Raw genomic sequence first — 15,983 nt, forward strand, 5'->3', positions numbered from 1 at the left:
ATTGGAAGACAAATAACAATATTAATCCACTTTGTATTTCTCCATTAACACCCACCCCCCCCAAACACAGGGCGATCAGTCATTCTTTAAATCTTCAGAAAATGGGAACTGTTAAATAAAACGGCTCATATCTGTGTTAAAGCAATGTAAAAAAAGTCAGAAACCTTCACGCCTCCCCAGGCGGACGACAAAACCGCATACGTGGCACTAAGACAACCCTGGGGGGTTCTCTGTCGCTTGAAATGCGCGTCTGTCTATACACGAGCGTTTGTAAAAACAGCTGGAAAGTCAAATTCCCCGACGGCGGGGCCGCTTGCGGAACTGCACGATCTGAAACTGGATCCTGAGGTTAGCTGACTGTGACAAGCAAAAGAAATTCCTGTCTAGAGCAGAAAAGTAACCGAAAACGTAACTACAGAGTTTAACCACCTCACTGCTAATTAGAAGGGAATTCTAGTTTCACAGCGAGACATAGAAAAACAGTGTTTACTGCGATTTAGCAAACAATAGCCTTAGAATAAACCAGAAAACCGGCTAATTGTTTAAGGATTTTTTTTTTTCATACCTAAAGAAATATTATTACTGCAACGCCGTAAGCAAGAACATCTGTAGGCTAAGCACACCCCCTCCCTCCGCTAAACACGCAGCTTTTCACGTAGATGAATGTCCACCTGGCCGCTGAAGACCTACTGCAGTTTTAAAAAAAGTTTTCAAGCACTACTGCCATTTTCCATCCACGTAAAACTCTCCTTCAGGATATACCCAGAAAGCTTGCCAGACATCAGCAAAGCCATCAAGCAAAATACTACCCGCTGAAAACCAAACCTCTGCATTTTATGAAAAGAAATACAGTAAAATTAATACTTAAATAAGCAATTATGACGACCTCAGCAATTTCAGACACTATTTTTTTTATTTTTTTTTTTAACCACCCAAGCGAAAAACTTGCAAAGAAAACGTGGCAGGCCAGTCAGCCCTCTTCCTTTAGGAAGAAAATTGTTTCCCCGTTAAACGAACGGTTTATCAATTCCTGAGTGGCTCACAGATTAACTCTTTAGGCACGCCACTAATTGAAACATTCTGCAGCAAGCGCCACCTCAAGGCAAAACGAAGCACAGAACAGGTTAAAAATCCCCTGTTGGGAACATTCCCGCAGCTCTGGGGAGGTGAGGGCAGCAACAACCTGCTGAGGGGCTGCTGGAAAAACCACCAGCTCTATGTTAGTCTCCGTTTTAGGCGCTGAAAACGAGTTTTAAATGGAAATATTTTTATTAACGAGTCATTTTCCAAGTGGATGCCCACCGAACTTGAAGCATACAACGGTATTAATTCACACCGGCGAGCCAAAAAAAAAAAAAAGGAAATTTCTATTTGCTCAAGGCAATCCTCTACCTCGAGCAGGAGCTGCACGTTCCGTACGTCCTAACCGGGGACTGAGTTGTACCTACAGATGAAAATGCTGCCGCAGCGGCACCAATATTTATCCACTCGGATTTCTCAAGGTTTTTCATTAAAAGCAGGAAGCTTGAAATAGCTTTCAGAGCCAATTACATAAAGCATAGCATCACCGTTTTATTTCCTATAAGCGGCTTACTGTGGCCGCTTCCCATAGCGGCTTTTTATTTTTTCTTCATTCACACACAGAAATCAGTCTCTCCTTTTGCACGTTTAAGCGGCTTGCTTTCTCTTCTATAAAAACTAAAGAGAGAAAAAAATAGTTCAGGTAGAGATTTAGAATAAATTTCAGACGAGCTGATCAATCTCACAACAAACAAGAATAAAAATAAGGACTATACCGCAAACCCCCTTTCCTGTGCAAATAGTCCTGTTGTCATTAATCAGATTAATGGGGTGAGTAAAGACTGTTCGTGTGAGAATCGGGGCCCCGGCTGAAATTTATTACATTTAGGCCTCAGATCATAAAATTCCTGGATACTCAACGAAAATGCTACTCGTGTCCGGCAAAGTTGCCCACATTAAATAAATCCCAGGTGCTAATATTGGAGAATTCCATTATCTGAGGGCAAAATGCATGGGGGGAAAAAAAAAAAAAAAAAAAAAAAGAGGGCAGGACGCTACCTTTGTTACACGGGACATCTTAATGCCTTCCCTTCGGCATTTAGCCATAAGTATTTGATTTAGCCATAATTATTTGGTGGCACCTGGCCCTATGGAACGGGGGAACCCGTGCACATAGCTGTGTGTGCATCGCGGGGAGCACGATCCTCGGAATTTTTAAGCAATGGAACAACTAGGGGCTCACGAGTCCCACACGCACAAAACAGGCGATTAGAACGAGCAGCGCGTTTTTGCTGTGCTTTTTGTGGCAAGGCATCAGACTTCCCCCCGAAATCTGCCCCCGCCGACCTCCCCGCTCCAATTACAAACCCCTGATTGAAATGAGATTTTATTTCAAGGAGGTTAGAAGAGAGGTACAGGACAGCACAGCATATAAATCTCGATTTAGGACACTTTAATAAGTTGTTCTCTGACCCCAGAGACAGGCTGTGCTCTATTGAGTTTATGATTTCTTAGCAATCCTTAAATCCACAAGTTACCTTGCTGCTAGGAAGAGCGCTGCTGGTGAGAAAAGAACCGCCTTTTCCAAAAAAAATTCACATCCTAACGGGGTGGTTTGTACAACCACGGGGGGGGGGGGGGAATAAATAAATCCACGTTTTTGGACATACCGGTGGAAAATACCTTCTGGAAATACTACTTTTACAGTTCAGAAATGTTACAGAAAAATATTACGGTGAAGACAGACAGACGTATTTTAGGGATAAAAGAGGTTTGAATCACTTTTCTCAAAACGGCTGGCAATACGACCCAGAAGGTTAATGCTCTGTAGCCCCGGGCAATGCCACGCGAGTGTCCGGTCCCCCCCCCAGCTGCGACGGGGCGACCCTCAGCGCCGCCGCCGCGTCCCCGAACGGCGCCAGGCCAAAGCAGGGCTTCAAAACCGCCATTCCCAGGGGACGGGCACGACCGCAAAAACTGGCAGCGATTCCAACCCCACCTTCCTCGCCCCACCTCCCCGCCGAGCCCCGAAGCCGACGGGCTTTGAGCCAGCTGCCGCAAAACCTCGCCCCACGGGGCCGAAACGGTGCGGGTCAATAGTTGGGAGGGAATAAACGAGACACCTACTTGGCAAGCTGCTTCTCCGCGTCGGCGCAGAGCTCCAGGAGGCCCATGAGCACGGCCGAGACGTCCATGTAGGGCTCCCAGACGGTGAAGCCGCGGCCGATGAGGTCGATGGCGGTTCTGCGGATGGTGCTGTGCGCCGGCAGCTTGGGGCCGGGCGGCTGCAGCAGCAGGAACGTCAGCGCCTTGCCTGGGGACAGCGAAAAGAGCTCACTTGGCCTCGGTGCCAAACCCGCGCCGCCGAGAAACACGGAGGAGGGAAGCCCCCACCCCGGGGAGCCACCGCCTTAAGGCTTTATCTCACCGAGCAAGCGCAGCAGCTTCACGGCTGCACGACCCCCCCGAAGGTCCCAGGGGTAGGTTGGTTAATTGCGGGTAACTAACCGCCCCCCCCCCGGATTTCCCCCTGGGGACGCAGGACAGCGGGTCCACCAAGGGGGCCCGGCTCCCGCAAACGGCTTCGCTCGACCCACGGCCCGAGGTGGGGAGCTGGCTCCGGAAGGTGCAAACGTGGGGGGTGGGCGAGGGGTGGGCGCCCCACTGGCAACGCTGCCGCCCACCGGCACGCGAAAGAACGCGGCAGGCTACGGGGCGCGGTGCCCCCACGCCAACGGGCTCCAACACACCGTTTTCACTGCAAAAAGGCACTGCTCGTACTTTTAGAAAAGACAGGCGAAGTCTCCACGCTTATGTATTTCTGCCTGAAAATTGTGCCTTAAAAAAAAAAAAAATCAGAATAAATCAAAACAGAACTAACATAAATCAAAACGGGAATGATAAAATAATCCTTCCCTTCAGCAGACACTTGCTAAGAAAACCCTGAAATCTGTAATAATATTAACGTAGGTAATAAAGTTTTTCTCAGAAAAAGAAGTACATCATTTTGAAAGGGCGCCTGAGGAAAACAAGCTGAAAAAGGTTGAACTCGGGACAGCATCGGTGAAAATAAACCACGGTGAGTTTACACGCTGCTTGTTCAGTATCTCGGCTGCGGCTAGAGGCGGCTCGTGCTCCGTGTGCTTCACCGAGTGAGAAACAGCAAAAATCAGTCAAAGTCACCAACACAACCGCTTGTTTCCAAAGGGGGGGGGGTGGCACGATCAGCTCTGCTCTTTAATCAACACCCTGTGCTACAGCACGACGGCGTCACCTCTGAAACGGGCAGGGATGTTGATTTTTAACAGACCCACTGCCGGCCTTGCCTCACGCCTATCTCACAGGCGAAGATTTTTTTTTTTTTTTTTTTTGGTTTGGCTGCTTGAATTACGATTATCATCGATGCGGCGCCCTCAAGTTTTGGGGCAGGGCTGTTTTGAGCCGGGTCGCTTCCCCGACGCTGAGCACCCGTGGATAAACCAGGCAGCTCCTCAGGGAAAAGGCAAAAAGCGGCCGGTACCGGGGGAGGCTCCAAACCCCCACGCTGAAGAGCTCTGCTTGCTTTTTGACCCCTAAGTCGGTGTTTTTTAAAGAAAAACCGCGGCAGAGTTTCAGCAGGAACCGCCGGACACGGCTCCGCCTTTGAAGGGCTGGGGAATTGGCCGTGAAGGTCAGTTAGAGATGTGAGCTCGAGCTCCTTGCCCGTGCGGGAACTGAGTTTTGGGTCATTTCTGTTACATTTGAGCATCCTGGCCATTCAGACGTTTCCGTTAAAACTCCGCATCAGCACCGGCCCCTCCAAGGCAAACAGAAGCTGGCAGCGGTCCCCCCCCCGCCTCACTGAAAGCGGCACCAGGAGCTGGAAGGAGGAGACCCATGGATTTCCCCAAACCCACCCGCGGCACCGCCTCCCTTCCCGGGGGCTGCACGCCTAACTCGGGCACTTCACTACTCTCCCTCCCCCCTGCAAAGCCTTTTTTTTTTTGGTCTTTTAGGGAGAAATCGAACTCAAAGGCCGGGCGGGGGAGAGAGAGAAATGACGTCCCAAACAAGTTCAGCGTACCTGAACTCTGATCCGGGCTCTGCGCATTGCGGGAACACGATTAATAATTTCATTTAATAGACTGTTTTAAAATAATCACAAATGTGTAGGAGGGCTAAAACAAGCAACGCTTCCAGGTAATTTGTTATTATCTCGACATAATTACTTGCTGCCTCTTAATAACCTTCATTTAGCTTGCTATTGTGAGAAAGGTGACCTATTGATTTTAACAGGGTTTTCTGTAGTTTTCAGAACTGTCCTCTATGAGCTGTTTGTTTTATCAAATGTGAAGCGTTGGGAAAAGCCGACAGCAGGCGCGCTTTTCTAGCCCATCCACACTAACCCCTCGCAGGTGCGTAACGAACTGAAGCTTCTGCCTGAAGCGCGTGGCGGGCCACGGAGCTCTGCTTTGTGTGAATTTTGGTGTCTCAAAGAGAAGAACCTTGTGAAAAAGCGTCACTGCTCAGACACGGGTGCACTGAATGACGCCGACCTTTTCCAGAGGGGCCCTCCCGGCACTGCTCCTGCCCACACCTGCCTTGGGCAAACTGAGCGAAGGGAAAAGATGAACTAAACTAAAGTCAGTCTACCGCCCGTTTCTCAGCCTGGACATCTTTGTTTAAGCTCGGACTTGGCTTAAACGAAGGAATGAATATTGACAAAAGCATCAACTAAGCTAATGAGTTGTTAGCGAAGGCAATAAACACGTCAGGTTAGAGTCAGCGCAGTGGGGAGGTAATTAGCCCCGGGCCAGCTCCGCGGAGGGGGGCTGCCGGGATCCCTCGCTCTCCTCCTCCGAGCCCGTGCTCAGGGAGCAGCCCGGGAGAAGTTCGGGCCAAGGCGGTGACGTGACGGGAAAGATCCTGCCCGACGTCCCTGGGAGCATGGCGGGGAGGCCCTGTCCTTCTTGCTGGAAATATAAATGACGTCACACTCCTTAAACCAAAAAAAAAAACAAACCAAAAAATCTGCCCTAGTGAAAACTAAGTTTTGATGATTTGCACGTACCTTCTGTTAGAGAAAGTCAGGAACAAGCTGACAAAACCCCCTTTCAGTAAAAACGGGGGTACGACGTACTAGACGGAATTCCTTCAAGCAGTAACACAGCAGAAATGTAGCTCAGGAAATACCATCCCTATATAAATTTGTATTAAAATACAATTTTGGTCCGGCTATTTTATCCTGCATTCGTACACGCGTGCCGCGAGCGTCGGGAAATTCAAAAAGCCTTACGGGCGGTAAGCCGGAGCGCAGAAGGCAGTGGCTTTGTCCCCGGGCAGAGCCAAGGGAGTTTCCAGAGTGCCCAAACCAGACTGGGTTTTTCTCAACTGGGAGAGAAGGGTAAGATTTTTGGACATCCAGCAAACAGTAGCATCGTCAAAATTCTGCCCCTTTCTTCACGCGTCTACTGGAACGCTAAAATAAAAGTTCGAGTCTTTGCTCCTCATGGCATTTCTATTAACGAAAATGTGACAACAATACCAAAGCTTATCAGTTTTTTTCAATGCGTAGAGCCCCTTGGATTTCTGAAATGTCTTTCCTTGCTGAATCTCAAGAGCTTTAAGCATATTACATCAGTCAGCATTGTTAGCCCCATTTTGCCGATAGATTTAAAAAAATTAAATAATTTTCTCAGGAAAATCAATAGCACAAGCATGGAGGAGACACTGATAACTCTGATTCCCATTCTCATAATTTGCCACGAGATCAAGTTCCAACTAAATAAAAATGATGGACTCCAGGAATATGATTTAACTTGCTTTGCATCTTTTTCTGATTTTATGAGGGAAAAAAAAAAAAAAAAGGTAGAGAATCATAGCTATTATTTTTTTTCAGTCTGCCCTCCCTCCCCATGTCTGTGGGTGTAGTGCTTTTTCTACAAGAATTAAACCAAACTGTGACCCTTGCTGGATGATTTTTTTTTTTTTTAGCCCCCAATTTGATGTATACCTGTGCAAACTGTCCACAGAAAGATGGAAATAGAAATTTGGATAGCTGGGTTAAAAATCCACATCCCTTAGTCCCTTCCTACTTCAAGGGCAGTGAATTTTTTTTTTTTTTTTTAACATCTCTTCTCTCATCTTTCAGACAGGCATAAAATCAGAGGATATTTTTAGGCCTGAATTAAAAATTAACAGGTCGCATTGTTTGAAGACGTTTTTCTAAAGAAATAATGCTGAAAAGATATTTTTTTTTTTTTTTTTTCAATCACCGTGTCAAATCTCCTAATTCTTACAAATCCATTTTCAGCATTTTTTTGGGGGCGCTTATTATAATTCTGACACTTCAACCCTGTCAGCTCAACACATGCGAGGAAGGAGATGCTTTCCTTTTTGCTGCTGACCTCTTTGAGGCACTTAAGTACCATCCTTGTGACAGGAGCAACGCCTGTGCTGTGGTTTAGGCCTGGTTGGCAGCCAACCCCAATGCAGCAGCTCTCTCTCCCTTCCCCTCCAGCAATGAGAAGGGACAGAGAGCCAGGCTTGGGGTTCAAGATAGGACTGGGATGGGGGAAAATCCCCCTTTTATGATCATGAGCAAAAGGCAGACTCGTTAGGGGAAGAAAAAAAAAGAACATACATTTATTACAGACACTAACAACACGTAACAGAGTAGGACAGTGAGAAGCATTGCCCCATCTTGAGAACACCTTCCCCCCACCCCTCCCTTCTTCCCGGGCTCAGCTCTGCTCCTGATATCTCTACGTCCTCCCCCAGTGGCGCAGGGGCAGGGAATGGGGGGTGCAGGCAGCGCTGCCACTTCCTTCATCTTCGGTGAGGGGAGTGTCCGGAACTTGTTCCTCCTGCTCCGTCGTGGTCCCCCTCTCACAGCAGACAGTCCTCCACAAACTTTCTCCGACTTGAGTTCCTCCCATGGGCCGCAGCGTTCCCCACACTGCTCCGTCATGGGTCACCAACTTCCTCCGACTGGATTCCCTCCCACGGCTGCAGCCCTTCCCGAGCTGCTCCGGCGTGGGACTCCCCCGCATGCTGCAATCCTCCCAGCACTGAATTACAGCAGCGGGGCTGCCTTTTCCCATGAGACCCCAGCCTTCTTCGGGTGCAGCACCTTGATCAGCTGAGCAGGAGCAACAGGCCATAAATCAATGTCTGCTCCACCGTAGATCTCCATGGGTGGCAGGGGGGGCCGCCCTGCCGTCTCACCACAGGATACAGGGGGGTCTCTGCTCCGGCACACCTCCCCCCTCCTTTCTTCCTCCGTTCCTCCACTGACCTTGGTGTTCACGCAGCTGCAGCAACTCCTCCTCACCAGTCCCACTGCCCGTCACCACGTCCCTTCTTAAATACGTTATCGCAGAGGCGCAGCCGATTGGCTCAATTTCCCAAACAGAAGTGGAGCTGACGTGGAGCTGGGGGAGCTTCGAGAAGCTTCTCCCAGGGGGCCGCCCCGATAGCCCCCTCCCCAGCCACCAAAAAACTCCACCACTCACTCAACCCAGGACAGCCTCCAACCTTCTGATTGCAGAATGCGTGGGAGTAAGTGTGTTGTTTTTTTTTTTTTTTAAATTTCTTTTCAAACCCCACAGTCTTGGGAGTATATCAAGCGATGAGCCCCCGCTGGCTACCGCTGGTCCCTGGCCACCCCCGCTCACCCGGCCTGCCACCGATACTCCAGCAGCAACCCAGTTTGGGAAAATTCCTAGAGAATTGTACGCCCTGCTTATTTCGTTTGTAAACTCAAGCTGTAACTTGAGGCTCCCATTAGCTGGAAAAAGAGAACAAGCTGGGGTTAGCGAAAAAAAAAGCGCGTTGAAAACAACGTTTGTGACTTGCTGTTAGTCCTTCTTCCCATTTATATGGAAAAGGAGAATCTTTGTAAATGTACAAGTGCTAGTCGCGGGAGCGGAGCGCCGCGGCTCCTCTGAGCATGTCCTGAAATCACCAGTGACCTCGCAGGGTTTTGAAAATTAAAGGCCTCCTAATTGAATGGGTTTCCCTCAATATTCAGCACATATACAACCGAGTGCTCTGTTGGACAGCTAAGAGTTAATTTTGTATCGATACAAGCAAAAAAAAAAAAAAAAAAAATAGGGGTTTTTGCCTCACATCTGATCAGAAAGGAAGCGTCCTCCATCTGCTTGGGAGACTTAAAAACATCAGAACTGTTATTTAATCTCAAAGGGGAACTCTTCCTCTATGTTAATTACCTATGTAAATTCCGGAAATTTAACGGAGGTTTAACAGGTCAGAACAACGAATCCTAGAAGCAGTCGATTCCCAGCATTTCTACTGAGCAGCATCATATATATTGCTTTTTATATTAAGTGAACAGACAGCAAAGAGTATTTGTAAGTGGGGCCGGCCAAACGCTGCCCCTAAGCTGTTCTAAAATTCTGTAAGATTTTGCATAATTTGTTAGGAAGGGAGACAAAGGAAAAAGAAGAAAATGTTTATAATAGCTGGTTTCCCAGCCTTTTCTGTCTAACTCTGGCCTAGTTAAACTGACCTAACAATGCCATTTTTCTTCCTCTCAAAATCTGCAGTGGGGGAATCAAATGTGAAAGCAAGATCAATTCTGTTCCAAGACAGTAAATGAGTTTTAGATCAGACTTGTTCCAATTTATGGAGAGAATCCAACTATGCTGGCTTCAATGCATTCCTCCTCTAACTATGAAATTACATTACAGTGCTAAAGAAAGAGTAAACTATCATTATTTTAATCCAAAATTTGCTTATAATCTAGCAGGAAGGAGAAAGACAATATGACTCGGGTCATAACGGTGCATTAAACTTTGTGTTTTCATCCCTGTTAATTGCATAATTCCATTAAACCACGCCATTTAGTCTAAATCCAAATTCTATAATGTTTTCTAAATAAAGCTGTTTCCATAAAAATAATCATCATTTCATAGGAAGGAGCTGTTTTTTTTTCCATCACAGTGCCGACCAAACCGTATGTTTCCTAAATAAATTCTATAATGTTTTCTAAATAGAGCTGTTTTCATAAAAATAAGCATCATTTCACAGGAAGGAGCTGTTTTTGTTGTGTTTTTTTTTTTGTTGTTGTTTTTTTTTTTGTTTTTTTTTGTTTTTTTTTTTTTTTTTTTGTTTTGTTTTTGTTTCTTTTTTTTTTTTTTTTTTCCCATCGCAGTGCTGACCAAACCGTATGCTAATCTCCCAAAGTTTCCTCCCGTTACGCGGAGCTGCAACAGAATTTTTCGCCAGCAGTTTGCACAACCCCATGACCTGCACGGCAGCGGAAGACGCACGGTATCAATGAAGCCAGGCGAGTCGATGCGACAGTTTGCAGCAGCCAGGGGTCACCACTTCACCTCCTCCCTAGCACCCGCGCCTCATACACAATCATACCTGTACCAACAACCACGTCTATTTTATTCTCAACTGCTGCAAAGCCCCGTGAGCAATAGAAAAATCTCCGGGCAGGCAGGCTGGTTTAAGTCGCTCCTTTCCCACCAGGCTGTCACCCCAAAGGTGCCCGTCCCCCCCCCCCAGTTTTGGTAGCCCACCTACAGCCACGGTGCAGCTGACGCCAGCGTCACCGGGCTCTTTACAGGGCGACCCTGGAACGGATTCAACCAGATTTCTCTTTGGAGAAAATAAACCCAGGTCGTTCCTGGAGCAAGGGGGGGGGGGGGGGGGTCAACGTTTGCGTGTACGTGCGTAATCCTGAAGGCAAAAAAAAAAAAAATCAAAGCTCTCCAAAGACCACGGCCTAGGGTAAAACCGGCTCCTTTTCCTTCCGGCCGTTGCTACACCTTTCGACTCACAAGCCCATAGCTTGAAACAAAGACCCCGGCCATAACCTCTCTTACGCTAAACCGGTCACTACAGCAACAGAAAGATAAACCGCGGCGGCGGCGATTAGTTAGCTTCCCGCCGCGTCAGCCCGGTGCTGATGGATGGCCTCCCCCTTGGAAACCGCCGCGGGGCACGCAAGGGCTAGCTGGAGGACCGGCTGCAAGGAGTTGGGATTCTCCTCCCCCGGAGACAAGGCGGCTCCGGGGGACCCCATGGCAGCGTTCCAGGGCACCTACTGAGAGGAGGGAGGCTCTCGCTCCCCAAGGAGCCGCAGTGGAGAAGACGAGGGGCAACGGGTCCCCCGTGGCACCGTGAAGCGGTTCTCATCGGCTGAAGGGGGTTTTTGCACAACGAGCACGCTCACTCGCTGCCACAGCCTCCCCAGGGACGCGGTGGGGTGCCCACCGCTGGAGGCTTTCGGGACGCAGTTGGACAGGGGGCTAGATAATCCCATCTCGGCGCCCTTCCCCGCCGAAGCCTTGAACTTTCAAGGTCCCTTCCAACCCGGGCTGCTCTGTAACTCTCGGATTTTTACCGCTGTCCGCCACGGCAGTTGATTCCAACTGGCTGCAGACCGTCACCTCGGAGACCTCCCCCAACACGACACTCGAGACACACACGTTTGAGTTGATTACGTGCTCCCATGCCACGACATTTCACAGAGATGAATGCAAATGCTTAAATAACATAAAAGAAAACTGAAGTTAACAAGGGATGTATAGATTTGAACAAGGCGTGTTTTAGTTTAGGGGGTTTTCTTTGTTAGTTTGTTTGGTTTTTTGGTTGGTTGGTTGGTTTTGGATTTTTTTTTTTACACTAAAGCGCTAAGCAGAGCCAGTTGCACCATGACACAACTCTGCTGCCTACACGGAAAGAGCACGTATATGCCGAAAAATTGGAAAACGACACCGATACCAGATATGCAGAAGAAGCCACTTCAAAATTTGTAGTCACACACATGTGCTCAAGCACATGGGAAGACGGGACGTGCCTTTTTGGCTTAGATGAAAGACTGCTCATCCCATCTTAGCACTGTGGCCCGCTGGTACAGCAACTATTAAAAAAGTTCCTGCTGTAGAGAAGTAGATAGGGGAAGTGCCTCAACCCCCCCGGGGTTTTAAGGTAAGGATGCTTGGCTTGGCTTCTGCAACCCTAACGAAGGAAGGGCGTTAATTTGTATGACGAATTAAATTAGTTTCTCGGTTTCTCTTCGTCTCACTCATTACAAAGGCAAGCCCAGGCTGATCTATTGATTTATCGCAGCTTATGAAGCCGCAGTTCATAAAAATGTTATTCTGAAGTGTTCTTTTTAAACATGCAAACTATCGACTGACAAGGTTTGGGCACGATTTTCTTAGATACAGGCACCTAGCAGCCAAAAGCCTACGTCGCTTTGGTTTTCCCCTTTGACATGTGAAAAATATGTATTTTAAGTTGATACCATTGCGTGTAGATAATGCCACGCCATCCTCAAACACACTATTGTTTGGTGGTTGCTTAAGCCCTACTGTAACGTTTAAATCCCACTTACCTGCCGTGTCAAACACTAACTCTAACTAGAACATTAATTTAAGAGCAGGTAAGACATAGCAAAATAAAAGTACAGGGGTTTTTTTTGGAGATTTTTTTTTCAGGGATTGAATTCCTCTTTTCCTTTTAGCCCAGCTATCCCGGCCGGAACACGCGTGACCAGTACGGAAGGACAATCCCGGCCCGTCTCGCCGCCACCACACGCCCGGTCACGACGCCCTGCGGCCCGAAAACATCCATCGCAGCGGTGAAGCGCAGCTGTAGAATCCAAAAATTAGCCAGCACAGCAAATAGGGAAAAACCCTGCCGCCAGTTTGCTTTACCTTCCCCGGAGCTGAAGCTATCAGATGCGCACGGTACTGGCAGCATCAGTTCTGTTTCTCTGACAACCCATTTATAAAAAAAGCAGCAAAATAGCCGTATAAACAACAACAACAAAAAAAAACAGATATCTATTTTTTCTGAATTTCCCACCTCAGTGCAAAAACTGATAGTCTGGAAACTGCTTTTAAATATTCAGCTGCTCCTAGGCAAGGAGCAGGGACAAAGCCGAGCCCGGCCGAGGGGCGGGTACGCTGCTGCCACCGGAGCGGCATTTTACGTAAATGCTGTTTCTGAGGAGTGCAGATGGTTACACACTCACAAACACGTGGCAAGAAAAAACCATTCTAATTAATCACCCCACATCCCGCTAGCCTGATATTCCATTTACTGGGGCGGGTAGTCTCTCCTCTTGAGCTGCACCCGCTCCCTGCACGTACGTTTCCCTCGGGATGTGAAAACACGAGGGCTTGCAGTCCTAAGAGCTTAAATCAGGAATCACACACCTCGCCACCGAGGATTTTCGCAGTGCTACAGCCCTCGCCCCGGCTCGAGGAGGGGCTCTGGAGAGCAGCGGGGCTGGACCCCAAAGGGCCGATCCCTCGGCTCCCCCCCCCACGCAAGACGAGGCACTCGGTCACGCCGGGCACCTTTGGGAGAATGAGGGGCTGAAGTGACACGCGGGGGGGTCCCGGGACGGCAGAAGGGACCAGAAAGAGAGAATTGGGATTTCACCGCCTCTCGCCGTCAACCCCCCAGGTTGCCAAAAGCCCCCGGGGCTTCCCGCCGGCCACCAGCACGACCCCTGCACCCATCCAACTGCCCCCTTTTCTCAAGAACCCCAGAAAACCACGATCTCCGGCTCCGGTGGCAGCAGCAGTGTCTTCAAAAGGTACCGGGGGATGGTGCGCTCGGACCGGCAGCAGAGCCACACACGTTTGCTTAACGTGATAGTCTTCGTTCAAAAAAAAATATCTGCGTTACCCTCGCGCACTTCTACAAGGCAACCTTCCGTTCGTTAGCTGTCAAATGGGAATAATATTGTCCCTTTAAGTTTTAAACCCCGCCACTCACATCTGGAGAGATTTTTCCAGCTATTTGGTCCGACACCAAACCTTTTTACGCCTTCCGCCGGCTTTGCCCAAGAGCGGCTGCCCCCGCGAACGCTCAGCTGCCGGCAAAGCAGACTTGGAGTCTCACCTGGGAAAAACCAGGCTGAAAGCTGAGCCCCCCCTCCGAGGCGTACGGACCGGTGGGAAACAGAGCTGAGGGGGGGGACTTGTTTGGTGCTGAGGCTTCCGCGTGGTCCCAACACAAGGAAAAGATCTCAGTTCGCTGAGAAGCAGCCCATAACAATAGCCAGAATATTAAATAGGCAAGAGAGAAAACTCTGATTAGAAAACTGTAATTCAAATCACTCCTGCCCTACAGTATTTGTGGGGAAAGGTGAATGTAGGTTTTAAGATTTGATTTTGCTGCTAAAGCCAAAAATCCGATTTAAATTAGGACAGAATATCTGCCACAAAGATTGACCGTTTTCTGCCATACAGATTGACTATTTTTTCTAAATATTATCTCTGAGGCTAAGATATAGATTTTCATAAACCACCGTTTTTCCCTTTTTATTTATTTTTTTTTTAACTCCTTTCCCTTCAGGGACAAAATTCTGCTTGAGACACTGATCGAATCACACCAACTTCAGGAAAAAAAGCACGCTTCAGACTCACTAGCACACCAAATTTCACAGCATGCTGACTGAAACGCACGGCTCCAAAAAAAAAAAAAAAGAGAATAATGCCACGAGCCACAGGATCCACGCAAATCCGAGCGGCATTCTGCAAAACTGATATAAAACCACAGCCAACAAAAAGGCACGCGCCGCTACCAGGCTCGTTAAGGACAATAAAATCAGTTATTTGCTTTCATCACACTTTTTGCTTAAATTAAGTTCCTGAGCCAATTGGCCTAATTTGCTCTGAAAAGCTGCTGTTCAGGTGCTCAGCTGATTTATTGCTTGGTTAAGTGATGATCCCGATTAATTGCTGCTCCTAGCTCAGCCTATCAGCGCCGCAGTGCCTGCATACAATTAGCAGGGAGCAACCTCCTCCTCCTCCTCGCTGGGCTGGCAACTTAAGAGATTTTTCACAATCCAGAACTAAAGAATCAAAAGACGTTAGAAAAGATTTCAAGGTAAGTGATGGAGCAAAAAATCCCGTGTTGACCGAGAGTCCCAAGTTTCTCCTCTGTTAAATTCTCAGTTGACAAACGTTTGGGATACTACGCAAAAATCTGTCGGGCTGGAAATCCCAATTTACCAGAACGCGTGAAATACCTGCACACCCCGAGCAATCTGGTGCTGGCTCACTTTTTTTTTTTTTTTTTTTTGTGCCTACACGTGTGTAAAAAGGGATTCAAGATGCGCTGTGGCTCTGCAAAGGTAAACCTCGACCTCACACCGACACAACTCTGGTAGTGGTGGAAATCATGTGGAGATAAATATCTTGCTTAAAAAAGGCGGTCAGAGGCTGCAGCGATGAGCTACTACTGCGCGGGGAAGCCTGAATATCGGGCAGTCAATAATGCAAAAGGGCAAAAAAAAACCCCAAAACTGAGGACACCACCAACACGTGCAATATCTCAACCGCTTCGTACGGCGACAGTCCCAACACCAGGGACCCGAGATTCTCGCCCCAGGCTGCTCAGCCTCTCCCACCTCCGCTTCTCGGGCCGCCCTCGTCCTCCACCGCCGTCGAGGGTGGGCACACACCCCACGCAGAAGCCCCTTCCCCAAGGGCAAACCCCGGCTTGACACGGGCACGGGCTAAACTTCCAATGTTACTGAAACTCTATTTACTTCGAAAACGAATTCTTTTCTTCCAGTTTTGGCTGCGGGTTGCTGGAGACGGGGCTGAAGAGCCTCGAGGTGGCCGCTCCGAGGCGTAACGTTCTACGGACACGGCTCGGGGATGGAAGAAGCGTCGCAGCTCCCGGCAGCGCAACCCTACGCAATTCTGCGGGCGGGCAGGTTTCTGTTTCTGTCCAGGAATTTCACTCGCTTCCCTCCCCCCTCCTGCCCAACAGGCACGCTCAGCTGCTACGAATTTGGGATGTCATAATGGAAAAAATGGTATCGTGAGTCTGCATCAGGAGCCCAACCGGCGGTTAGCTTCCTTAACCCAGTAAAGCAGCGAAACTGGAGGGACAGCCGAGGATGATGCGGTGTGGGAACTCTCAAATTCACTTTGGAAGGAAGCGGGTACACGGAGCCCGCAAAACCAATATAAATAACT

The 15,983-nt window shown here is 48.5% G+C and overlaps 1 protein-coding gene across 4 annotated transcripts in view; it reads right to left on the reverse strand.

Annotated features, from left to right (window-relative positions):
* WDR7 (WD repeat domain 7) overlaps positions 1–15,983 on the reverse strand; it is a 125,102-nt gene that overhangs the window by 39,672 nt on the left and 69,447 nt on the right. For all 4 annotated transcript variants that reach the window (XR_006166696.1, XM_042804856.1, XM_042804855.1 and 1 more), the window contains one exon: positions 3,148–3,334. Coding sequence is in view for 3 of the 4 variants with exons in the window: in XM_042804856.1 (XP_042660790.1) it covers positions 3,148–3,334 (187 nt within the window). In the remaining variant the exon portion in view is untranslated. The remainder of the gene's footprint in view (positions 1–3,147; positions 3,335–15,983) is intronic.

This window comes from Tyto alba, unplaced genomic scaffold (assembly GCF_018691265.1).
Source record: "Tyto alba isolate M040663 unplaced genomic scaffold, T.alba_DEE_v4.0 Super-Scaffold_42, whole genome shotgun sequence".
Classification (NCBI taxonomy): domain Eukaryota; kingdom Metazoa; phylum Chordata; class Aves; order Strigiformes; family Tytonidae; genus Tyto; species Tyto alba.